The sequence below is a fragment of the Tursiops truncatus genome, chromosome 2 (assembly GCF_011762595.2).
Source record: "Tursiops truncatus isolate mTurTru1 chromosome 2, mTurTru1.mat.Y, whole genome shotgun sequence".
In the NCBI taxonomy this organism is placed as follows: Eukaryota; Metazoa; Chordata; class Mammalia; order Artiodactyla; family Delphinidae; genus Tursiops; species Tursiops truncatus.
Window position 1 is genome coordinate 50,664,810 of NC_047035.1, and position 27,058 is coordinate 50,691,867.

Here is a 27,058-nt window from a genome sequence, read left to right on the forward strand (position 1 = left end):
TGACACAAAGCATAAGGGCGCCGGGGTCCGGGAGGAGCCCGACCGGAGTCACGGAAGGTGGAGGGTAGCGATGGGAGTACTAAGTGGCCCAACGAAGCATTTGAGATAGGGAAGCACATTCCCAACCAGACACCAGGGAAAGACGCCCTCGCTCTTCAGTCTCCGAGCAACAGAGCAGTGCAGGGTCGTCTTCTTCTGCAGCCTAGTGGGTGCGGAACTGCAGCTTTCCAGGCGTGCGACACCGAAGTCTCCGCGCACTGAGGGAGGAGGAGCAGTGGCAGAGAGAACCGGCGCGTCTGGGGCGGGACCAGGACAGGGACGGGGCGGGGCCGTAGCCGTGGCGCCAAAAAGCGAACATGGCGCCGGAGCGGCTGCGGAGTAGGGCGCTTTCTGCCTTCAAGCTGCGCGGCTTGCTGCTCCGGGGGTGAGTTGGCTGGGCACCGAGCGGGACAGGAGGGGAGGGCCGGGCCGCCGGCCCTTGAAAGAGTTCTAAGAAGCAAGGGGGACCTGGCGATGCCTTCTTAAGTTCCTCGACAGTCGCGTGGAGTCCCGGAAGGGATGAGGGTCTCCTCCTGCACGTACCAGACAGCCGCACAGGCGGCTGTCGGTGTCGCAGCAGCGATGTATTACCACTGTGTTTGGGCGCCCCTCAGCCAGCTTAGTCTCTGCCTCCGCTAATTGGGAATCCTAACAGCGCTGCTCACGTGGTTACGTAGACAGCGAACGAGAGACCTGGGAAAGCCCATTGCATGTCGGTAGCTGTCAGGTTATGTTGTACAACCTGTGGGCCTTGCTAGCCTTCCCAATTTTGGATCACGTATTATTCCCGAGAGAGAATTCCTGGAGAGTTAGGAAGTGGGTAATTTAAAGCATGTTCTTAAGTCTTCTGGGTTTTTTTGGTTTGTTTGTTTAGATTTCCTTTAGAACTTCTGTGCTTCTCTGGCCATATCCGTGTTTTCTGCGACTTGTAGAATGATCCTTTCCAAGATTTTTCTCATTAAATCTGCTTTTTTTATATATAAAGAATACAGTATTTACATATGTAAATACCTGCTGGACGGGATACACTTCTCTGTACCATGTTTTGATTGCTCTTGTGTGTGTAGAGGTTTTTTTGTTTGTTTTTGTAATAAGCTTCATGGGACTTCTACCTTACTTTTGGGTTAGTGGTGAACAAGTGCAAGAGTGGATAAGCTCTAGGAGACAGTAATAAATTTTGTTCAGTTGATTCCCCACATTTTGAAAATACGACCAATTGATCAGTTAATTTTTCTTTATTTTCACTTAGAATTTGACCTAATATTGAGCTGTCATTCATTAATTCAGTCAGAAATACACTGAAATCTGTTAGCTGCAAAGTACTGCTGGGGCAAGGGAGTAGGAGAGGGTAAGACAATGCAGAGGTTGGGGGACAGATAGTGTATTAATATTTATTGCTGCATAACGAATTACCCCCAAACTTAGAAGTTTAAAACAGCAGGCACTTATATTCTCACATTTTCTGTGGGTAAGGAATTCAGGTAGGCTTAGCTGGGTCCTTAGCTTCAGGGTGTCTCTCAAGGCTGCAGTCCGGATGGGGTCATCTCAGAGTCAGTTGGGCAGGATTTGCTTCCAAGTTCATTCAGTGATTGGCAGGATTCAGTTCATCCAAGATTGTTGGACTGAGGGCTTCAGTCCTTGCTGGCTGTTGGGCCTGCCCAGCATGGCAGCTTACCTCATCAAAGCTAGCAAGAGAGTCTGCTAGTAAATGGAAGTCACAGTCTTTTGTAACCTAAGCAAGAAAGTGACATCTTGCCGCTTCAAAATTTTTATTTTTAAAACTACAATATAGTAAAATATTCCATCGCTTTTGCTATATTCTATTGTTAGAAGCAAGTCACTAGGTCCAACGCACACTCAAGGGGAGGCGATTGCACAAGGATGTGAATACCAGGAGGTGTGGATTATTAGGGGTCATCTTACAAGTCTGTCTACCATGGATATTAAATAATTCACAATTATTTAATTTCAATTATGAAAAGGATCTGAGGAAGGAAGTGCTATGATAGCGTATAACCAGGTGTATAAACAGTTCTAGAGTCAAAGAAGGCTTCCTTAAAGAATGGTTGAAAAAAAAAAAGAATGGTTTGAGTTGAATGAGCAGGACTTGACTAGGTGAAGAGTGTGGGGGAAATGACCATATAGAGACCCTGAGACAGGAGAGCACCAGGAAAGCCAGAGACACTGGGTGAGACTAGTGAGATTTGGCGGAAGCCAGATCCTGTATGACTTTGGTCTATGCTAAGAGCTCTCCCAAGATTCACCTAATATGTGTGTGATTTTAGGGACTCAATCAGCAAGTATTTGTGGACCACCTTCAGTGTGCTTAGCACTCTGCCAAAGGATGACACAGTTCCCCTTCTCAAGGAGCATCATCTATAATAAATTGGAGGGATGTGACACCCACACATGAAACAATAAGCAACCCAAGATATAGAAGAGTTAGTGCGATGACTATAACAATAATATTGATGCAAAGTGTAAAGCTGTGGTCTAAAAATAAAGAGTGGCATGGAATTAGCAAATTGTTTAAGTAGACAGTGTTCATTCTGAGTATTATTGGTATTTAAATCAGGAATTCGTGTGATTTTTAAAAAATTTTTCAGCTTTATTGATTTTTGAGGGGTGAGAGGGATTCATGTGATTTTAGTGAGTGTTATTACTTCTATGACTATATTCGAATGTCAAAGTTTTTTCTAGCCTAATTTTTTTCTTATTTTACAGTTGAAAACTGATGAAGTTACTGGAACTTAAGCAAATGCATTATCAAATTAATAAATATGTATTTAAGTGTCTGTTATGTTCAGAACATTGAAGCGGACTGAGTTTATTAATGTCAGGTAATAAATAGTACAAGGCTAATGTGATACAGCAGATCTAAGGTATCTATAAGTGAGATTTTTTAAACAATTTCAGAAGGAAGGGGAGATTGCAGCAGGTAGAGCTGGTCTAGGAAGGCTTCCTAGAAGAAGGATGTGATTTGGGGCTTTAAGAACAATTACGTTGGCAGGGGATAGGAGGAAGAATTTGTTCAGAAAGCACAGGAAAGGAGAGTACTGCTTGCAGGGAGGAGTGAGTGGATCTTAATTTCAATGCTAGATTGATGAGTGTTTGCTAGATTTTGGCATAAAACTTTTAGCCTTAATTACCAATCTCTCTTATCAGTGAAGCTATTAAGTACCTCACAGAAGCTCTTCAGTCTATCAACGAAGTAGAGCTTGAAGATGCACTGGAAAAGATCATTGATGCAGTTGAAAAGCAGCCCTGTAAGTAACATTTTCTGACAGCTCTTAAATTGTTCATATAGTTCTACATCCTCAGTTAGATTTATAGATTTAATTTGAAGTTGAGGATTCAGTATTGAATGTCCCGGTGGTATGAGACATACCCTTGGTAGCACTTCTTGCCAAGGAGTAACCTCTAGTTCTGTTGGAACCTTGGGGCATTCCCAGAGACTCTTTTACAGTTCTTCCCCTTTGTGAATTCCCCTCTGATTCCTTTATGGTCACTTTTTTCTCTCTGCCTATTACTTTGTCTTACTTAAGTTAGGTACTCTTAAATGTTTGAGGGTAAAAAAAAAGTAAGCAAGAATAACTTTCCCTTCCTGCTTCAGCCTTTCTTAAGGGACCTTTTTTTAAATACTTAACCTTTTACCATAAGCATGGGCCTACAAAAGAGAAGTGCTCTTCTAGAAAAAAATGTCCAGTTTCTAGAGCACTGAAGGAGAGAAGTGGATGTGGCTTGCTCTGATACGTTGTTTCTAAAGGCAGAATTTTAAATATACCTTTGCTTTAAAAATTTCCTTACAGTCGGAAATTTAGAAAATGATTACATTTAGAAAATCAGTATACATTAATTTAAGATGGTACGTGGTATTTTGCCTGAGAACATACCACAGTGGTTAAGGGCACCCAGTCTGGAATCAGGCTCGGGTTTGTACTGCTCTCCACTCCTTCCAGTTATGTTGGTGATCTGGTTATTTGACCTCTTGGAGCTGCACTTTCCCCATCTGTAAGACGTGGCTTATGAACAGCGGTCTTATAGGACATCTATCTAATAATGCTTGTGAACCACTGAGCATGGTGCCACACGTTTACTAAGGGCTTAATGAGTGGTGGCTGTTATTGTTATTACTGTTACTATCATACCTACTGAAACATAGCAGTTGTGATGCAAAGTTATACTAATGTAACCATATTAAACCTAGGAGCTTACAGAAGCATTTGTATACCTGAATGTATATTATTTAACAATATTTAGAAAATTAAGGCATTTGACTGTGTATTAAGGTATTGTAAGTGTATTTGAGTGTGGAATATTAAGGTATTTGAAATACGGCTTTTGTGCTAACACTTTTTTCCTCCTAAAATCTATGTAATGAGCATCTTGGGGTTAGTGTTTGCAGATTATTTTCAGGAAAAAAGCTGTGTGTGGAAAGAACTAATTTTTATGCCTGTTTTTAAAATTTAACTTTGAACTTCTCTTTTCAGTGTCATCAAACATGATTGAACGGTCCGTAGTGGAAGCAGCAGTCCAGGAGTGCAGTCAGTCAGTAGATGAAGCTGTGTATGTGGAAAAATTCACCTTTTCCTCATGTTGGAAGTGTTGTTGAGTGGTTATTTTCAATTATTTTCTTGGGGAAACACTCAGTGGTCACCTTTCTACAGTGGTTATTTCTTAGTTGTTTTTTTTTAAGTGATAGCTTACATTATAAACCTCAATATTAAATGACTCATCTTTACTATTTTTATCCTAGAATTTGAGATCTCGGTGTTGCTTGTACCATGACAAACTTTTGCCACTTAACCAACTGATTTGATTTAATATTCTATATGCTGCAGGTGGATTGAACTGATTATTCAGAGGTATAATTTACTTTTTTTCTTAGGAAAGTACCGAGTCCTGAAAGTTCAGTGACTTAACTTGGGTCACATGGTGAATGGCAAAGGGGGGTAGAACCTCAGCTTTAGGACTTTTTACCCTGTCTCATGCTGTTAGAGCTTAGGAATTTATGTTGCAGTAATTTTTCTGGGTTTTATCTCCCTGAGATAAACCTCTTTCCTTTCCTCCTTTGAATATGATACTTCTTTCCAAATTCACAGGGTTTAACTGAAAGGAAAACATCTGGGAAAATGGATAGAGATAGTCTTAACTTTGACAGTTTTTTCCTATTTGGGGCAATGGAGATAATTGAAAGGAGTCATTACTCATTTTGGTTAGTAGTTTTAATCTTTTTCCGGTCAGAACTTATTAGAGCTGCTAAAAAATAGAGAAATTGAGGTATTTAAATTTTATCCTTGCCAACTCATTGTTTAAGATACTGGAGTACTTGCTCCTAAAGCCATCAATAGAAATTCAAAACGATTATATCAAAGTGTAAGGATTATAATCCTAAAATAGGCATTAAAGTTACCTGTTGTTTCTGTCAAGCTATTCATATGCTACAGTCAGCCAATATAGAGGTTGAGTAGGGACTGAATGGTAATTGATCTTTGTAACTCCAATTGTCAGAAAGGCATTATATCACAGCACAAGGGAGAGGCTCTCCTTTTTACAGATGAATAAGTAGCACGGTAAGTTAAATAACTTTCCAAGATTGACCCATTAGAAAATCATGGAGCTGTGTCTAGAAGCAGGCTTACTTCAAGTTCACTGGTTCTCTGCTACTCTGTACTAGGTGCTACCAACAGACTAGCATGACATTTTTTTGTCTGTTTTCATTTTGGGAAATAGATATAATTTTAGGGAAGATTCTTTAGGTTGTAATATTTATGCAATAGTGCTATGAATTTTTTTAACCTCATTCAAACATGATTATGATATTAAAAGTATCTGAAGGTAAATTATTTTACGAATTATCCTTCTCTAACACTATAGGTGTCAAGGATATGGGCAGAATTTGGGGGGTTCTTCTTCTGTTTTACATCTTTTCCTGGGTCACTTTTGCATGATATTTTGGATTAAAAAATTGTTTAATACCTTTTAATAATTAATATTAAAAGGTATTAAACCTTCTAATGAATAATACCTTTTAATAATATTGTAGCTTATAAAAATAGTACATATTAGGAGACATTTCTTTAAGATGTGACTATTTTATATGTAAATGTTCTTTTTCAACAGATAACATTCTTAATTAGAAGTTGATTAACTTTTTTGTTAGCTTGAGAGTAGTGGCAGTACTTTCTCATCTCTGAGAGGAAAATGCACAGGCTAAAAATTTTACCCCCATATTATTTTTGACACTACAAGAAATTGTGTACATGATCTGTGAAAAGTATGTGTATACGACATAAGGTTATAATGCAAGTTTTCATGTTCACTTGGAATACTTATGTTTTAGTAAATCAGGTCTGTTTTTGTGGGTTGTTTTTCAGAGAACATATTTTCAATATCATAGGAGCATTTGATATCCCACGCCTTGTGTACAATTCAGAAAGAAAAAAATTTCTTCCGTAAGTATGCCATCTATTGATGTTAAGCTAATTTCAAATGTACATTTTTTTTTGGAAGGTATATAGTCTCCTGTTTCATTTTTCATCTACCTTTGTGTATTATGATAGTCATAAATAGGCATTCCTTTTTTCCTAGTTTATTTATGACCAACCACCCTGCACCAAATTTATTTGGAACAGCAAGAGATAAAGCAGAGCTGTTTCGTGAACGATACACAATTTTGCACCAGGTAAGTCGGAGGGGGAAAAAGAGACTGTTTCAGCTTAGGTAAGACTCAGGGATAATTAAAGGATGGACTTTTGTACTTTAACAATCATGATGATGATAAAAATAGTAGCTAACATTTTTTAAATGCTTTTGATAGGCCAGGCATTGTTTATCACTTTACAGAGATTACCTCATTTGACCATCATAACATCAATGTATGTATAAATGCTGTTATTCCCATTTTACAGATGGGGAAAACTGAGACCTGGAGAAGTTTAGTCACTAGCCCAGAGGTTACATCTAGTAAGTAGGGACAGGATTTGTATCCAGTCAGTCTGACTCTGGAGCCCAACCTTTGCCTCCTGTACTATACTACTTTCAAGCAACTTATAGTCTATGAAGTTAAAGACATCTGCATAAATAAAATATGAAGTAGAATTTTATACATGCTATGGAAGAAATGTAATACAAAGAGAATGCTTTCTATAGAAAAATCAGAGAAGGCTTCAAGGAAATGTTGGCATTTGACATGGGCCTTGATTGCTCTGATCTTGTGGAAATGGGGAGAAGGTGGTGAACAGTGTGAACAAAGACAGAGCAAGAGGAAAAAGTGGACTCCATGCAGGAAATGATGAGCAATCAGCCTTCTTTGTGTGGAGAGGAAGGCTTGTGAAGAGGAGTAGCACAGGATAAGTTTGGAAAGTCAAGTGGCAACTAAGTCATGGGATTGCCTTGGATGCCACTCTTCAGAGTTGGACTCTGTTCTCTTGGTACAAGGAGCCTTAAAATACCAGAGCAACTCACTTACAGCAGTTCCCTGAGGACTTTCTCTCTCAGCTGATTTTGGGATATATTAGAGTATGAGAGAAGACTTATGGGAGTCTGTGGTATTAGTCCTAGAATAAATGATAGCCTGAATGAAGGAAGGTAAGGGGAGCAGAAAGAGGGGACAGTCCTGGCAGTGGAAGCCATAGCTCATGGTGACTGATTGGACATGAAAGAGAAGGGAGAGAGTGAAGACTGAAAGATGATTAGGGTTTTGAGCCTGAGAGAGTGGACGGGTAGAATAATGGTAATTAGGTAATATATAAACAAATAGGAAAAAGAGAATGGGGAAGACGATGGCAGGTTCTGTTTCAAACATTTGAGTTAAGGTTGCCAGTAGGATATCAGGTGAGATGTACATCTGGAGCTAAAGAAAGAGATCTGGGTAGAGAGAGATTTAGGAGGCATCTGCCTAGAGTAATAGATGGGACTGCAGGGATGAGCCCCTGAGAGATGATGGAAAAGGGAATGATAGAGTTTGGGGGCTAGGCCAGGGTGGTGTTATATAGCAGAAGCACAGGGAGGTTTCAGTGAGGACAGGGTGGTCAGCAGGAGTAAGCACTGAACAAAGGTTGAGGAGAATGAGCACTGAGGATGTCTTTTCTCTTCTGCCTCCATCGCCTACATAATGTTGCCAGGTTAATCTTCCAGAAGTTTAGCACTGATCACGCCATGATTTTGCTCACAAGTCTTTCAAGGAAGTTTACCACCTACTGGATTAAATACAGATCTTCTGGGACTTCCCTGGTGGTCCAGTGGCTAAGACTCCACGCTCCAAATGCAGGGGGCCTGGGTTTGATCCCTGGTCCGGGAACTAGATCCCACATGCTGCAACTAAGAGTTCGCATGCCACAACTAAAAGATCATGGATGCCACAACTAAAGATCCTGCATGCCACAACTAAGACCCAGAGCAGCCAAATAAATAAATACTTTTTAAAAATACAAATCTTCCTGTCACATGTTTTTGGCCTAATCTGTACTTTTCCCTCTGAAAAGTAGAGGAGCCAAAACTGAAACATGGAAATATTGTGTCTGTTTCTTCCACTTCTTCTGTGACTTTGCTTATACTATTCACTCTCTTGATGCTCTTCTCTCTTATCTCTGCTCTTGAAACCCTCCTAATTCTGGAAGGGCCTTCTCAGATTCCTCCTCTTTTCTGAAGCCCTTCCTGATCTGCAGTTGGATGCAGTCTCTTCCTGCTTTCTAAATTTTTTAAATTAATTAATTAAATTATTTATTTATTTATTTTGGTTGCATCGGGTCTTAGTTGCGGCACACGGGATCTTCATTGCGGCATGTGGACTTCTTAGTTGTGGCGTGCATGTGGGATCTAGTTCCCCAACCAGTGATCGAACCCGGGCCCCCCCTGCATTGGGAGCGTGGAGTTTTACCCACTGGACCACCAGGGAAGTCCTCTTCCTGCTTTCAACCCACTGACTACTCAGTGGGTCTCCTGCCACACTTACTAGGGTTGGCCCTGCCTTGCATTTGGGGTGTGTGTCCCTGTTGTCAGACTGCACGCTCCTTGTTTATTTCCTCTGCCACCTTTGGCATAGTGCTTTTCACAGAGAAGATGCTCAGTAAATACCACTTTCTTTTTAAAAATTAGGTGTTAAAGCCTATGATATTATTTGGGGGTATCACTAAACCCTCCCGAGCCTCATTAAAAGGGTTGAATTTTAGTCCATGCATATTTTTATTGCAATTATCTTCCTGAAAGCAAATCTGATTTTATCATCCTACTTCAAAATTGTTGTTTTCCATTGTCTATAAGACAGACTTCTTGGTTTGGTATACAAAGTCTGTATTGTTGGGACTCTTTTATTAGAGTTTACAAAAACTCAGACGGCTAAAACAGAAAAAGGAACTTCTTGGCTTGTGGAGAAGTCTGGAGGTCCAGCTGTGTCAAGCATGGCTGGATCAAGGTGCTTGCACAACGTCATGAGGCATCTACCTCTTTCCATCTCCCAGCAATTTTAAAAAATTGATCTTACTTTCAAACAAGTTCTTCCTATGAGGTGACCGAGATGGCCACTCACTAGTAGCCTTGGAAACTCTTAGAGAGTTCTTCTTTTCCAATAGTTCTAGCAGCTGTCTCCTATTGGCCAGGCTTCAAGCACTTGCTCAACCCTGAAACAGTCATTGGCCAAGGGGGTGGAGTACTTAGATCTGCTAGGCCTTGGTGGTCTGTCTGGAGGGGGAAGGGCACCAACCCTACCTAAACTATGTGGACCACAGTGGGGGAGGGACATTTTCCCAAATAGAGGCTCCAACCCATCTCTTGCATTGTCGCACGTGCTGCCTTGTGCACTACATGATCCACCTGTACTAAGCTTCACATCACTTCCTGAATACTCCTTTACCCTTTTTTTTTTAAAATTATTTATTTATGGCTGTGTTGGGTCTTGGTTTCTGTGCAAGCGCTTTCTCTAGTTGTGGCAAGCGGGGGCCACTCTTCATCGCAGTGCGCGGGCCTCTCCCTATCGTGGCCTCTCTTGTTGCGGAGCACAGGCTCCAGACGCGCAGGCTCAGTAATTGTGGCTCACGGGCCCAGTTGCTCCGCAGCATGTGGGATCTTCCCAGACCAGAGCTCGAACCCGTGTCCCCTGCATTGGCAGGCAGATTCTCAACCACTGCGCCACCAGGGAAGCCCCTCCTTTACTCTTTCTTTCTTTCTTTTTTTTTTTTGTGGTACACGGGCCTCTCACTGCTGTGGCCTCTTCCTTTAAGGAGCACAGGCTCCGGACGCTCAGGCCCAGCGGGCATGGCTCACGGGCCCAGCTGTTCCGCGGCACGTGGGATCTTCCTGGTCCAGGGCACGAACCCGTGTCCCCTGCATCGGCAGGCGGATTCTCAACCACTGCGCCACCAGGGAAGCCCCAGACTACGGTTTTTTTCTTTCTTTCTTTTTTTTTTTTGTGCCTCCTTTACTCTTAATAACTCTTTCTTGTGACACATCCCTTCCTCTGCCTGAAATGTCTTGTCTCAGCCTCCTTTTGTTTCTTACTAGCGAAGTCTTTTTTATCATTTAGGATCTCGTTAAATGGCCCCTTCTCACAGGGTCCTTTGTTGTATTGTGACCTGTGGACACTTCCTTCTCACTGACCCCTGTGCTCTGAGGTTGACACCTTGGTTTGTTGTCTTCATATCCTCAGCCCAGGGTGCACTACTGCCAGGTACACGATAGACCTTTTTTTTAAAAAAAGTCTTAAAATGATTTTTTTAAGCAAATTACATTTCTAGCTATTTGTACATTAAACTATGTAGATTTTCAAATTTGTTGAGAATAAATAATAGTAACGTTAGTTTTAGGACAGTGCTTTGTCAGGGCACTATTTTAATGAATCTTAGTTTTAAATGTTTGCCTCAGTAATTCATGTGAATCTTTCTTTTTTCTAGAGGACCCACAGACATGAATTATTTACTCCTCCAGTGATAGGTTCTCACCCTGATGAAAGCGGAAGCAAATTCCAGGTTAGAACGATATCCTAGTTATTTAGGGGGTGTATGTATACAAGTTTAATGTTTATTGCTTAATTCTAACTTATTGAAGTTGGCATGAAAATTAACCACTGATAACAGTTTAACTAGCTAACTGACCTGTGCATGCCCACTGTTGGTAAAGTCCATGTCCTGTGTGCTGGGTCTCTGGCCACCAAGACAGAACCCTCGTCCTCCTGGTCCATTCGCTGGAGGATACACTGGCTTTCAGACCAACCCTCAGCACTACCCTTCCTGCCCTCACTCATACTCTGAAATCCTGCTCCTTGCCCAGCCCAGCCCTCTGGTGACCCCCATACACTTGTTCAGCTCAGACATGCTATATCAGTTGGAGTGAAAATTTTACTGCAGGCAATAAGGAAACCACATTTATAGAATGCATGAGAGAGCACAGACAGGTCACAGGGTTGTCTGGGGAGAGGAAGAATGTTTTCTGCTGTGTGTGCTCTTTCCACTGTAATACTTAAGAAAGTGGTTACCAAACAGCACCATCACTTTTGTTCCAGCAACACACCTGGTCACCGTCAGTCCATCTGTGGCTTTTTTCCCCCTCCAGCACACAGAGCCCTGCTGGAGGATAGTCCTTAGCTCCTTCTGGCTGGGACCCACCGTTTCTGTGGTGTTCCAAATAGCTTCTGAAGAGGCCCAGCCTCTGCTAAGGTTCATTCAGTCCTCTACCATGTTAGACCAGAATTCATGGTGATGAGCAGTCTGATAGATACTAAAATGATAATACTAGATAATGCTTAAATTAATGTTTGATGGCAGCGCCATAAGGAGAAAACATTTATAGAGTTTGATAGTTTCTGCTTTTAACTTTTGTTGGAGAAAAAAAATTGTATTAAGTTTTGGAAATTGACATTATTTATATTTCTCTACAAATGACTGTCGATGTGTTTTCTTGACTATATTAGGTTTCCTATGGCAACTCAGATACCCACAACCCAGAGCATTATTTCACCTCTCCTCTTTGCCAAAGTAACTTTAGGGCTTAGCTAAATAATTTATTGTTCTTGTTATCTTGCCAAGCTGTTTAATTCTGTATCCCTGCTGGTATATTATCTATTTAATCCACCATCTATAGTCCCTATATGGCATTCTTCCTTTGCAAACTGCAAATATGGTGTCCTCATGAATACTTTGTTACAGCTTTTACTCCTGTGTTGCTTTAATTGATTGATTGCAAATTGCAATATTTTTCCCAGTCTGTAAGTTGTCTTTTTATTCTCTTAACAGTCTTTTTGAAGTACGTAAGTTCTTAATTTTGTTAAAGTCCAACTTATCAATTTTTCTTTTATGGCTCATATTTTTGGTATTGTTTCTAAGAAAGCTTTACCTAAGCCAGTTTTTAGAATACATGTCTTATATATCTTTTCTTCAGATTTATCCCTAAGTATTTCATTTTTTAAAACTGTTTAAAATGAACATTGTATTCCTGTGTTGCTTGAGGTTCATGTTTTTAAAGAGGAACTTCAATATCATATGTTAACAGTGATTATTATGGGATGATGTGATCATGTCCTTTAAGTTGTTTGGTAAATTGTTGTATATATACTATGGATATCTCTACCCATTAAAAAGAATGAAGTGTATCTATATATAGTTAAATGGAACAATGTTTAAGATATATTAAACTTAAAAAGTTAAGTTGAAGAATAATACAAATAATATGATTTCATCTTTGCAATAAAACAAACTGTATGGCTATGTGTTTATAAATTATATATGTGTGTATTAACATATACTTAGGATTATATGTATAGAAAAGGGTCAGAAAGGATTTTTTTAAAATAATGCCCCAATTATTACTACCTTTAACTTTCTGATAAAAAATAAGGATCAGATTGAGAAATGTAAATAATGACAGCCTTTCAAAATACTAAATAAAAATAGAATATAACTTTTTAAATAGCCCACTAGTTTTCAGGTACTGAAGAGGTACTGACCAAATAAATAAAATTTATATTCTTTTTTTACATTTTAAAGATAAATATACTTATTATTATTCAAAATAATATGGTATGAAACTTCAGTCATTGGTTGGGGCCTGTGTTGATATGGTGTTTCTTTAGGCACAATTCTTCCAAGCCATCATCAGTTAATATTTTAGCTTTTTGTAGGATAAAATTATATTTTCTAAATTTTATTTGATTTTCTACCGTAAAATAGTTGTAAAATACTAAAATGTGCACTCAAAATTTACTTACTTGTAAAAAGATTAGTTCCTTAAAAGAACATATTTTCAGTCCCTAAGAATTTATTTTGTTTTACTTTAGCTTAAGACAGTAGAAACCCTATTGGGCAGTACAACCAAGATCGGAGATGTGATTATTCTTGGAATGATAACCCAGTTAAAAGAGGTAAGTTGAACTTGATAAGCATCCAACTTTTATTTTCAGCCTTCAGATTAATGAAATGTCAGTTACATACAGGATTTTTACAGAGGGCATGGGAGCGTGTTCTTCATTGAAAGTGGCTACCTCAGTCACCAAATAACCTTTCCTTTTGCATTTGGTTTCCTGAGTAGACATCAGGAAGGAGTGTCTTATACAGGCCACCAGTTTGCATAGCCTGAAATTAGTCCCCCAGTGACCTCTGGTTGAACAGAGAGTACTGGGTTTCTAAACAATCAAAGCTGCAGACCATAGCCTGCTCCCTCGGAGCTGTTGTTGGCTCTCCGAGGCCCCTCTTACGGCAGCCAGAGAGTATCCCTCCTGTCATCTCTTGGTTGGCAGTGGTCATTGTCTAGGTACCTATGAAGACTCCGAGTCTCAATTAATTGATTAGTTTGTGGTCACCAGACTAGTAAATGGAAAAGCCTAGACTAGGAGTTACTGATTTTTTAAAAATCCACTGTACTGTCTACTATATTCTGTTGTCAAAATTGTCAGTATTTTAATTCTTTTGTCATAGTATTCATCTTTACATAAATGTGGACATACTTCTTTTAATTTTTTTTAGGGAAAATTTTTTCTGGAAGATCCTACAGGAACAGTACAACTGGATCTTAGTAAAGCTATATCCTTCACTTTTATTTTTTTAAATCTGTGTTATGTGAGTTGGGGAAATTGATCATATATTATTCTCACATTTACCTATTTGGGTTCTTAGTGTAACTTCCATACGGTGGTGTAGGAATCTGGAGACATAATCCTAACCAGAGACAAAAAGCCTGTAATTCCCCCTTACTTGGAGAATCGAGACAAATCACTGAGGAAGTTTATAACATGCTAAGAATGGTCTGTACTGTCAGTATTAGATCTTAGAAGCAGATATGGGGATATTTAAACCTAAAGTTTTTTAAGCTATGATCTATTCAGAGTTTTAAATGTGAAGTGTTTGAATTTATTATTTGGAAGTCCTGTTGAGCCCAAAATGTATGTTGACTTTATCACCACCTCAAGCATAGAAGTAGAATTATTTTCCTCAATTATTGTGTACCAGTTCCACAGCGGTTTATACACAGAGTCATGCTTTGTCTTAGCAGAGGGTAAGTCAGTATACTTTTTTCCCTCTCCCCCTCATTATTCTACCGTAAAACCCTTTCTACGTTGGTTAAAATACGTTAACATGATGTAACTCGGGACAACACTGATTATGAGAGCATACTTTTGACAACATTAAATAACTCTCAGACTCATGGGAGAGGGGTTTGTTTCTGGAGTGATGAAAATATTCTGAAATTAGTGGTGATGGTTGTACAACTTGTGAATATACTAAAAACCACTGAAGTATACACTCTTAAAGGGTTGTATGATATATGAATTATATCTCAATGAAGTTGAAAAAACAGATTGTACATAGAGTCATAAAATGAGACATTTTTAAATCTGTGTATCTTATCTGTCTGTACTCTAACATGTAGTGTGAAATAAAAAAAGGGAAAAGTTTTATTTCTAAATCTGTTAGTATTTCATGAATTTTTTGTTTTATAGAACTGAGACTGTCTGGAATTCCCTGACGGTCCAGTGGTTAGGACTTCGCTGTTTCACTGCCATGGCCCCGGGTTCAGTCCTTGGTCAGGGAACTAAGATCCAGCAAGCCGCATGGTGTGGCCAAAAAAAAAAAGAGACAGTCTCTGAACCTGACGCTGTTTTGTAGCGCAGTGGGACTGATAAATTCTGTTGTTAGTCGACAGGGGATGAGATGATGGCCTAGCGTTACTGCTTTGTGTTCCGTAGTTTTGTCCTTTCAAACAAGGAGAATTGGACAAATGAAAGTGATTTGTTACTTATCTTTTTTCAGGTTGGTTTGAAGATCAGGTGTTTCATGTCAATGCCTTTGGATTTCCACCCACTGAACCCTCTAGTACTACTAGGTATAAAAATGTTTGACTTTAACTCTATAGGAATTTTATAATACTGGCAGTAATGAATGTAAGATAGTATATCATATCTCAGTTATTACAAGTCCTCAGGCTTTGTGTCAGAAGGCGATGAGCAATGGAAAATGAGAGTTAAAGACTGGGCTTTATATGAAACTGAAAACTTCGGGTTGACTCCAGATTGGTTGCAATAGCATCTCTGTACTTTGGCTTTAATGGAAAGACTTCCAGTCTATCGGTCTTATTTATCTGTAGGATTGATGAGGAGTTCAACTGAGATAAGATATAGGAAAACACTTAGAAGAATATAATTCCCATGTTAATAGAAAGTTCTTATTTTTGTATTTTACTGAGTGAAAGTTACAAGAGGCAGATTATATAGTTCTTTAATATATGCAAAGTCATTATAATATTAGAGTGGTTCCAAAAGGGCCTTCTCTGAGAGGAGTGAGTTCCCTGTCACTCAAGGTATTTGAGCAGAGGCTGAATAATGGTGTAGAAGTTGAAGCGGGTGGCCTGTGGGTTGAATGTAGTCTATAGAAATTTCTTTTTTCCCCTTTGAGGTGTTAAAACACATTTTGAATTAGTTTGCAATATTTAAAAATTAGGAGATTTCTCATAATGGTCTAGATTTCTGAGTTCTCTTGAACAGTCAGATCTAGCCATACTTTGTACCTGAATTCTCACCTGGAACATCTATACGGCAGTGATTGCCCACTTTGGGCAGGGTTATGTGTGTGCTCCCTCACTCACACCTAGTCAGCCTCAGCTGGCCGCTGCTTTGATATTTAGTATTACCTTCCTGGAGCCTGTAAGCATCTGGGGGAATTAAATCTTGAGATTCCATGATGATGGTGATGATTTCAAGAAGAAGTATGAGGATTAAGATTTTAGGCCCAGTATGCCTGTATAAGTCAGGTGCCAAGGCCACATTTGCTGGCTGGGAGCCACTGGCAGGCAGCTTTTGCTGTGCATCTTCTCTTCCTGTTGAAGTACATAATCTGGGGGAAAGTGCTGCTCACGCCACAGAGACTACAAGCCCTCATCAAGCCATCTCACTTTTGTTTTGTTTTGTTTTGTTTTGTTCTGTTTTTTTGCGGTACGCGGGCCTCTCACTGTTGTGGCCTCTCCCGTTGCGGAGCACAGGCTCCGGACGCGCAGGCTCAGTGGCCATGGCTCACGGACCCAGCCGCTCTGTGGCATGTGGGATCTTCCTGGACCGGGGCATGAACCCATGTCCCCTGCATCGGCAGGCGGACTCTCAACCACTGCGCCACCAGGGAAGCCCCAAATAATACATTTTCATGGTCCAATTTACACTGATGGGACAATTACCTCATTAGATAGACAGAAGCTAAATTTGTAGAATATCAGAAAAATATCTCCAACAGAATATAGAATAGAAGGTAATAATTGTGTTATAATTACCTAGGGCATACTATGGAAATATTAATTTTTTTGGAGGGCCTTCTAATACATCTGTGAAGACTTCTGCAAAACTAAAACAACTAGAGGATGAGAATAAAGATGCCATGTTTGTGTTTATATCTGATGTTTGGTTGGACCAAGTAGAAGTATTGGAAAAACTTCACACCATGTTTTCTGGTAGGTGTCATTTTTTCTATTCTTTTTTGAACTCTAATGATAATTCATGCCTTAAAACTAAATTCTTAAAAAATATATATATCTTTTTGAGTAGTCTAGTTTGTAAAAGACATTGATTCAGTGGTGAACTATTTTAAATGAATTCATCTTAAAGACTTACATTTTTACATTTGAAAAATAACTGTGTGTGTGTCTGTCTGTGTATTCATGATAAATGAGAATTTGTCCTAAGAATAGTACAAGAGTGGAGGACAGCTTAGGCTTTGGAATTTGACAGAACTGGATTTAAGCTGCAGCCTAATACCTTGGGCAGGTTACTTAATCTCTCTCTCAGTTTACAGGGATGTTGTGAGGATTAATCAAGACATTGCAGGGCCTGGCACAAAATAATTGCTCAATAAATGGGCACTATTATTACTATTTTTTATAATAATGTTATTAAGGTATTATTTTTAAAATAGTATGGTTTTATTATTTAAATACTCATGGTTAAAAGATTTTAATATGATTTCTACACTCCATATGTTCATTTCTTCTTTCATTTTTAGGTTATTCACCAGCACCTCCAACCTGCTTTATTCTGTGTGGCAATTTTTCATCTGTACCCTATGGAAAAAATCAGGTTCAAGCTTTGAAAGGTATTGAGGATCTGTTTAATAAGTGTTTCTACATTTGTATAAACTAAATTGATAAGAAATAATCTATAATATGTTAATTTCATTCAAAATATGTAGAGTTCTAGCTAATAAAATAAAATTTGATTTATGTATATCATATGCAAATTAAATTCAATATCCCTTTAAAATTTTAGATTCCCTAAAGACTTTGGCAGATATAATATGTGAATACCCAAATATTCACCAAAGGTAATGATTTCTATATTTTTTATTTAAAGTGTTATTTAAGAAACACAAAAAATGAATCCTAAGTTAAGAAATGGATGGAAGAAAAAGTTGAGAAAATTAGTACAGTTAAGAGATAAAATTAACCTTCTATCATGATAATGTATGTTACACTCTAGTAGAGATTTATAATGAAAAGTATTAAAAGGATGAGTGATAATTTCCACCATATTCCAAATTTCTTGGTGACATTACTCTAAGGGTCTAGAGCTACACTCTTCAATATGATAGTCACTGGCCACGTGCATCTCTTTAAATTTAAACTATTTAAGGGAATTCCCTGGCAGTCCAGTGGTTAGGACTCAGTGCTTTCACTGCAGGCGAGTGGGGGTGGGGTGTAGTGACCGGGTTCCATCCCTGGTCGGGGAACTAAAACAATCCCATAAGCTGCAGGGCGTGGCCAAAAATAAAATAAATAAAAATAAAATTCAGTCACTCTGGCCACAGTTCAAGCACTCAATAATTGGCCAGTACAGGTCTAGAACATTTCTATCATTGCAAAAAGATCTATTGGACAGTATTGGTCTGGAGCCTTTTAGTAGTTCACTTATTAAAATGCATGAAATTTAATTTTTAAAACTTTGTAATTTAATTAAAGGCAATAATTTGGTTTTGGACTATGGGATAGTGGTGCAATATTTTTAGAATGAATTATGTTGAATTTTGCTACAGTAGTCGATTTGTGTTTGTACCTGGTCCAGCGGATCCTGGATTTGGTTCCATCTTACCAAGGTAAGTTTTATTCAGATATTTGCAACAGTAAAGAAAATTCTGTAAAATTTAAAAATGTATACTATATCACATAAATTGTTTTTATAGGCCACCATTTGCTGAAAGCATCACTAATGAATTCAGACAAAGAGTACCATTTTCAGTTTTTACTACTAATCCTTGCAGGTAAATATTAGTATTTTTGTGTTGTGGTTTTTTCCTTTCATTTAACAACCTATTTCTTGGGAATTCCCTGGTGGGCCAGTGGCTAGGACTCTGTGCTTCCACAGCAGGGGGCATGGGTGCGATCCCTGGTTGGGGAACTAAGATCTCGCATGCCATGGGTGGCGTGGCCAAAAAAATACAAAAACAAAAAGTGGGAAAAAAATTAACCTGTTTCTTAAAATTTGTCTCTGAATTTTGATTGTTATGGGATAAAAATGAAAAAATTTCTTTCTATTTTAGGTTTCTCAAAACTTTAAAAATGTTTTAACTGTATTTAAATAATTCACTAACACTGAATTTAGAAGCTTAAATAATGGAGGGAGATTTAAAAATAGATATTCCAATTACACATCCTTTAAGAAAAGTTACAATGGAAAACTGAAAGGATTACACATTTACTGTATGTGCTACTCACTGTGACCATAGGCTCTTACTGAGGGAATGCCCTCAGTCATTGTTTCTCCTCTCTTTTCTACCTACATTCACTCCTTCAGTGACCTTTCCAGTCCAAGGGCTTTAACTACCCTCTGTGTATTGACAATTCCCACATTGATATCTCCAGCTCAAACCTTCTACCAGATTCCACACTTATGTATCTGGTTGCGTACTCATCATCTCCCCTTGGATGTCTAATAGACAACTTCAGATTTGAACTTCTGATCTTCTTCCCTCGTCAGTCCCCAACCCTGTTCCATAGCTTTCCTCATCGTAGTTCCTGACGCTTTTATCCTTCAGTCGTTCAGACCAACCTTTGGGATTCTTCCTCACATGCAAGCTTTTAGGAAGTCCTTCAAAAATTTGAAGAAGGACTTCAAAATATATCCAGAATCTGGCCACCTCTCTATACCTCCCCCTCTACAACCCTCTACCATCTTCTTTAGCCTTGATCACTGTAACAGCCTCCTCATTGTTCTCTAGCTTCTACCCCTGCTCCTCTGTAGTCTGTCTTTAACAATGTCAGAGTGATCCTTTAAACCGTAAGGCATGTCACATCCACCCTACTGATTCAGAAAGATGGGCCCCTCATGTTATTCTGTAACAGCCCATATCCTTTGCAATGGTAGTCATGGCCTGCATGATCTGGCCCCCAGTTTCCTCCGTGATTTCCTCTCCGACTTTCTTCTCCTCCTCATTTATTCCAGCCACTCCAGCTCCTTTTGTTCTTCAAATGTGCCAGGCATGTTTCATCTTAGGGCCTCTGCTCTGCCTGTTCCCTCTGCCTACAGTGTTCTTTCCCTGAATGTCTGCTTGACTCTCTCACCTCCTTCAAGTCTGTGCTCAGATCAAACTTCATTATGAGCCCTACCTGTTCCAATACTCCTATTTACTACTCCAGCCTTCTAGACTTTCCCTTCCCCTAAATGATTCCTGTTAGCCTTTTTCTTTTTGCCATACACTTAATCATCTTCCAACATACTGTGTAATTATTGTATCTGTTGTTTATTCTCATTCCTAGAATAGCGCCAGACACATATTAAGAGCTCAATAAATTACTGTCAAATGAATGGTTGAATAGATTCTGGTTGCATTTTTTCTGTGGTGAACAATGGGAAGTGGGAATGGCTTTGTACTATAAAACATCTTGCCTTTAAAGTTACCTCATATTTTGTTCTGAGGAAGTCACATTCAACTACTGTTTTTATTTCAGAATTCAGTATTGTACACAAGAAATTATTGTCTTTCGTGAAGACTTAGTGAATAAAATGTGCAGAAACTGTGTCCGTTTTCCCAGTAGCAATTTGGATATTCCTAATCATGTAAGTTGTGTCTTCTTTATTAAGGTGTCTTAATTACACGTGGATTTATATAAAATTTTGTTAAGCCACTTAATCACTTGCCCTTTTGTTGTTTTTATTTATAGTTCAAAATAATTTCAGCACACTTTTGTCAGTAAGGTAATTTTTGTTCCTAAATCAGTGTTTCTCAATTTTCTTACTGACGTATCCCCTAATGGGCAGAAGAAAGCCCCGAAGTAGCAGGAAATTTCTTTGGAGGTTCCTGTTTTGCCTTTAGAACTCATAAATCTTACATTGTACTTCAATATATATACATTTGTTTAAATAAAATGTTTATGTTTATCATGTTTATTAAGTATTTCCTATGATTTGCCCACATCAGGAGGATGTGTAGTGTTTATCTTGTAGCTTCAAGATTCCCAGTTGTCAATCACTGGTTACATGTACCCTCATTTGGAAGTATGGAAATAGATCATACAGAGCATTTTTAGTATGTATTTTATAACATTTAAAGTGTATGTAGGCTAAGTATATATTCTTGGCATTGCTCAAGCTGTGGAATTATTTTTAGACGAACAAAATTAGTAAATTAGTTTATTATACAGCTAAAAATACAATTGCTCCAAAATGACTATTTGGGGGAGTAGCTTTTATGGTGTTGAATGAAAACTCATAAATTTCTCCTAAAATACAGGGTAGTTGATTTCATTTTATATCAGTTTTCCCAAGGTTTTGTAATTCAGTTTTCCCAACTGTTTCTCAAATTTTCTAAGTCACTTTGGTAATTACTATTTAATTTGAAATTCTTTGTTGCTCTTTTAGCTTTTGCAAATGCACTGAAGTTTGTTTTGTGTCATTCTTTTGTAGTTTGTAAAGACTATCTTATCCCAAGGACACCTGACTCCTCTCCCTCTTTATGTCTGCCCGGTGTATTGGGCGTATGACTATGCTCTGAGAGTGTACCCTGTGCCTGACCTACTTGTCATCGCAGACAAATACGATCCTTTTACTTTGACCAATACCGAATGCCTCTGCATAAACCCTGTAAGAACGTAGTTAACGTTATGTAGTCATAATTTGTCAAGATTAGACTGTTACTTCTTTAAATTTAAAATATATGTTTAATCAATTACTGTTGGAGTAAAACTATACTATAAATGAAACAACTGAATTAATTTGGTATAAACAGAAAGTTCTTAAACTTTCAAAAGAGTATGTGACTATAAAGTAACGTGACTTTTTTCTTAAAAATGCACCAAAGCTTATAAATCCAGATGAGTATTTTCCCCTTCAAAGTAACTTGCCTTGAGATTCCTTGGAATTCCTTTCTGGAAATTACTTTCAGAGCATGTATTCCATTCCCTTTAAACATGTTAATGGTACTTGTCCTTTGAGGAGGATTTTTTGTTGTTGTTGTTATTGTTGTTGTTGGAAATTGTCCAAGTCCCAAAAATCTAAGACTGATAAATGTGGAAATTCCTACTGGGACACAGTTTAATATTTCATTTTTATGCAGAACCTTGAAATTGCTTCAGAATCTTCAAGTTGCTTCTGAATTTCTATAAAAGTATGATTGACTTTTTGAACTTGGGGACTAAATGCTGCATAATGTTGCTTTTTATGTCAAATATCTTCACTAGTGATTTTTTTTTTTTTTTTTTTTTTTTGCGGTACGTGGGCCTCTCACTGTTGTGGCCTCTCCCGTTGCGGAGTACAGGCTCCGGAGGCGCAGGCTCAGCGGCCACGGCTCACGGGCCCAGCCCGTGGCATGTGGGATCTTCCCGGACTGGGGCACGAACCCGTGTCCCCTGCATCGGCAGGCGGACTCTCAACCACTGCGCCACCAGGGAAGCCCTTCACTAGTGATTTTTAATCTGTATGTTTCCTTGATTCTTGTGAATTTAAAACTTTAGTACTTTTTTATTTCATCTAGATCATTTCTAGAAACATCATCCCTTACTGCTTTTCTCACACACACATTTATTTTGTCTGGCTTCTGCAACCACAGAACTATTGACATTTTGGACCAGATAATTCTTTGTTTGGGGGCACCATCCTGTGCATTGCAGGGTGTTTAGCAGCATCCCTGACCTCCATCCACTAGATGCCTGTAGCAGCCCCCAGTTGGAACTATCAAAAATGTCCTCAGATACTTGCCAAATGTCTCCTAGGAGACAAAAATTGTCCCTGGTTGGGAACTACTGCTCTAAGGATGAGCACAGTCAGCTGATTTGGTTTCACTGTTTGAAATTTGTGGCCCTAATTTTTGTAGAATCTTTATTCACATTTCAATATTCTTGTCACAATGAGGCTATTTCCTTATTTAAATTGAACTCTGGGCATTCTCGTATAGTTAACGCTCTATTTGAAACCACTTTATTTCTGAATTTTTCCACTTTTTCATACTGTAAATGAGTAAACAACCAGTTCCTACACCATCATTATATCTTTTTAACCTTATTTATACCTTTTGGGCAAGCCCAAAACTTGGTTTTGACATTGCTTCATCCTTTCTTGATACTTATTCCCATTAATGAATGCCTGCAATGGGCCAGACATTGAGCTAGTTCCAGGGACACAAAGACTGAAAAGACAGAGTCTGCTCAGTAACTTTAGAGTTTAGTAATGGACAGACAATTGTATGTGTGACTACTGCTCAGTTGTTTTGGGGGCACAATGGCAGGGCATCAAACCCAGATTTTTACTGGCGAGAGGGGCAGGAAAGGCTTCTCGAACATGATGTTCGAGTGTCTTACATGCTTATTTAGCATCACCCAGTACTGTTTATTCCTTATACTAAGTAGAACCCCTCCTAAGCATTTCTAGTCACATTTGTTAGCATAACTGTTCTAGTCAACTTGACTTTTTGCTTCAAGTGGAGATATTTTATAGTAATATTTTTTCTCTATAAAGAGCATACAAAAATTTGTCTCATTACTTCATAGTCACATCTTGTAACTTTATTTTTAAGTTAGGAGCAAGGAGTTTGATTTAAAAAATAGGGATTCTTTGTTAAAAGTTGAGTATTCACTTATGGGCATTTTTCTCTCCAAAGGGCTCTTTTCCAAGAAGTGGATTTTCATTCAAAGTTTTTTATCCTTCCAGTAAGATAGTAGAAGATAGGTAAGTGTGCCCTCAGAAACAGCAAGAAACAGCTGTCTCTTGGTGTAATACTGCTAAAATTCAGATGTTCTGTAGGTGTGCTGAAGTTTTTAAAAGTCTACAGTAGCTCACTGGAAATGTTCTAGGCTGAACTTACTGCGTTCATGCGGGAGACACAGAATTGTATGTACTTGATGGCAGTTTGTGTGAAATAGACCAAGAACTGTTTTCTGAGGGAAATCTCAGACTGGCTGTGGAGGTGGGCTAGCTTTTTTACAGGCAGCCTCCTGATGATGTTATTATTCCAAGAGGTAAGCCTTGCCGTCCACATGGTTGGTTCTCAAAACCTAGGTAATCTGCCTTAAATTGGCAGCAAAGAATTGCAGGGGAGCTGGGTTGAGTGTGGTGATGGTGAGAGGTTGGAGTTGGGGGGAGGTCTTGGGGGAAAAAGAATAATCACCTGGTAGGTAGTGATTTTCAGAGGGTGTCCTGTAGACCACGTGCATCAGAATCCTCTGGGGTCCTTGTTAAAAATGTTAAGTTCCAGGATCCCACCCCAAACTTATCAAATGTCTCTCTCCAGTTGTAGGGCCCAGAAATCTGCATTTTTAACAGTTTCCCTTAGATTCAGGCATCCTAACGTGTGATTTCTTGGTTAATTATATTTTGTTTCCCACCTCCAGTTAAGAACAGTAACCAAATACCTCCAGGTTCTCAGAGAATATAATCTTGAACACCCAACCCAATTGTCTTCTTTTTACTTTTTGTAATTAACATCTTTATTTAAATAAAAACACAAGTACATGATAAAATTTTCAAATAATGCTTAAAAGTATAAAATTGAAAAGGAAAAAGTAGCTCCGTTTCCTAACCCTGAAACCATGATTAACAGCTTCTTATATACATTTCTTGAAAAAAAATTTCTGCGTTATTTTTGCTGCTCAGTATTCATGGAGGATTAAAGTCCGTTCACTTTGGGATATTCTAAATTTTATTCTTGGATTCACGCATTTGACGTGTATTTGAATCTTACTGTATTCCAGGCACTGCTTAGTTTTTGGAATATAACCAGACAGATACCCTTATAAAAGTCACTGAGGCGCTTCCCTGGTGGCACAGTGGTTGAGAGTTCGCCTGCCAATGCAGGGGACGCGGGTTCGTGCCCCGGTCCGGGAAGATCCCACATGCCACGGAGCGGCTGGGCCCGTGAGCCATGGCCGCTGAGCCTGCGCGTCCAGAGCCTGTGCTCCGCAACGGGAGAGGCCACAACAGTGAGAGGCCCACGTACCGCAAAAAAAAAAAAAAAGGTCACTGATATTCTAGCCTCTATTCCATAAGCTGAACATGTGTTTGACTTCACCTAGCCCACAATGAATCTTCAAACAAATTTGCTTTTGACTTGGAATGCCTTTAGGTAAAGGCAACGCTCTTACCAGTCTCAACCACTCGCTGTTGTTGACGGTGATTTTGTGACCCCAGGATTAGGTCACCTCTGGAGCATATTTGTCCACCTTTTTAAAATTTTTTTCTTGGCCACGTCATTCAGCTTGTAGGATCTCAGTTCCCCAACCAGGGATTGAACCCGGGCCCTCGGCAGTGAAAGCGCAGAGTCCTAACCACTGGACCACCAAGGAATTCCCTATTTTGTCCGTCTTTAGATTGACTTTTACTGAACTGAGATTTGGTATAAATTCACAGACATCTAAAACATTCTGCTATGAAAACCAATAGTGGGCACTTTCAACAGATCTCAGGACAAGAGAAATCTGTGTCTGTCCCAAGCAACTGTTTATTTTCATCTTGGGGAGACTGTAAATCTACTAATAGATTCCCTTTGTGTTAGCTGCCAGGAAGCACAGCCAAACATGCAGCCCACCTCTACAGCAGCAGAGGAATTACTAGCATAAATGTTGGCTGTGGCTCTGGCTTCCTCTTCTTTTCTGATCTGTATTTTTCTCTTACCTGAATTTCCTGATTTCCTTACTTTTATCTTTTTATTATATTTATCTTGGCAAACCAGTTAATATTCTTTTTTTAATGAGTTGGGAGATAAACAAATAAACCACAATAGGAAATAAACCGATTTATTATGATAGCACAAGACACTTGTTACATTTCTTGTACTGCTCCCTGATTGCCATGCAGAATTGTTAACCTAAGTACAGTGCTTCTGAGCACTGTATACAGACTTCTATGACAGTTCTAACACATTGTTTTAGTCACTTATGTGCCTGTCCCTCTTAAAAGTTTCTAGAACAGTCCTTGACTTGCTGTTGACATTCACTGTTGAGTTGAAATAGTTGGTCCCTTTATCATCTGTGGAGTCAGATGCTGAAAACCCTTGACATAATTTCCAAACTATAATTTAGTAGTGATAATTTGAAGAAGTTTTTCATTGCTGGATCGAATAAGTTGATGTGTTTTTTTTGGCTTTTTTGAGAGAAAAAATTTTCATGATATAGTGAAATAGTTTGGTTTTACTGCTATTTAGTTTCTCCTAAAAAGAATTTTTTTCTTAGAATATTTGTGAAATCATATTGTAGAGTTAACCACAGAAATGTAGCCAAAGTAAATAAGGTTTAACCCTGTTTCAACATGTGCTCTCAAATACAGTTGTTTTATTTAAAAACACAATGTTGGTGATGTAGGGGAGAAACACCCATTCTCACACAGAGTTGGTCAGAAAAAAAAATGGTAAAAACTTTTTCTTAAGACCTCAACTGCATATATCAGCAATTCCATTTCTAGGAATTTATCCTACAGGTATACTTGGGTTTATGCATAAAATTGGGTACAGCTGTTTTTATTGTAGTTTTTATAAAATTGCAAAACAAATAGCTTAAATGTGTATCTATTTAAAAGTTATTCGGAACTTTTCTAATTTATATTAAATTTCAAAGCCATAGAGGAAGGGATTAGTTAAAAATTATAAATATGTGTTTATTACTAATTGAAAAAAAGGGGTAGAATATTGTTCATTGTATTCTACCACTTGTGTGTTTTTAAAGCATTTACCCCCACACACATGCTTGTATATGATTAGACAATCTTTATAAGGATATACTGTTGCTTTTGGAGAGCAGAAATAGAGTGTGAGACAGACTTATTGTTCACTGTGTCCCCTTTTGAATTTGGAACAATATGCATGTATTGACCTATTTTTAAAATTAACTAAAACTAAATATTAAGAAATGTACAATAACTTAGGTTTCCAAAATGTTTAATTTTATGAATATTTTCTTCTTTCAGCAAACTCCAAGGGTTTTGAGATCCTTAAAGACCATCTGAAGAAACAGAATTCATCAATTTTCTGCTTAATTTTATGTAATTTTGATATTGTTACAATAAAATTATGGTAAACTTTAGGATGTTCTGCTTAAATTTCTATTTTATGAAATTTTGATATTAAAGTAAACACGATGG

At 38.5% G+C, this 27,058-nt stretch overlaps 1 protein-coding gene across 3 annotated transcripts; it reads left to right on the top strand.

The window, feature by feature from the left end:
- Positions 1-294: 294 nt before the first annotated feature.
- Positions 295-27,000, top strand: POLE2 (DNA polymerase epsilon 2, accessory subunit). Of its 3 annotated transcripts, XR_012329987.1 has the most exons (20): positions 295-424; positions 3,205-3,305; positions 4,530-4,605; positions 6,417-6,494; positions 6,631-6,724; positions 10,929-11,003; positions 13,307-13,390; positions 13,992-14,048; positions 14,472-14,520; positions 15,276-15,344; positions 16,783-16,959; positions 17,508-17,597; positions 17,771-17,825; positions 18,534-18,593; positions 18,681-18,758; positions 20,446-20,554; positions 21,401-21,577; positions 22,251-22,409; positions 23,589-23,656; positions 26,885-27,000. XR_012329987.1 is itself a non-coding variant. In XM_073800504.1 (19 exons), exons 1-19 carry the CDS (start codon positions 357-359, stop codon positions 26,901-26,903), a joined length of 1,584 nt encoding a protein of 527 aa, XP_073656605.1. In that variant the 5' UTR covers positions 295-356; the 3' UTR covers positions 26,904-27,000. The 3 variants fall into 3 exon arrangements, 2 of the variants coding, with proteins under 2 accessions (XP_073656605.1, XP_073656606.1); XM_073800504.1 differs by lacking the exon at positions 22,251-22,409; XM_073800505.1 differs by lacking the exons at positions 22,251-22,409; positions 23,589-23,656.
- The last annotated feature ends 58 nt before the right edge of the window (positions 27,001-27,058 follow it).

Bases quoted from the DNA above. Each gene is read 5' to 3' on its own strand.
- POLE2 (XM_073800504.1), top strand. From the start codon at position 357: ATGGCGCCGGAGCGGCTGCGGAGTAGGGCGCTTTCTGCCTTCAAGCTG. The intron at 14,049-14,471 runs ATATCCTTCACT...ATTATTGTGTAC, and splicing joins AACTGGATCTTAGTAAAGCT to CAGTTCCACAGCGGTTTATA. The intron at 18,594-18,680 runs GTAAGTTTTATT...TTGTTTTTATAG, and splicing joins TTTGGTTCCATCTTACCAAG to GCCACCATTTGCTGAAAGCA.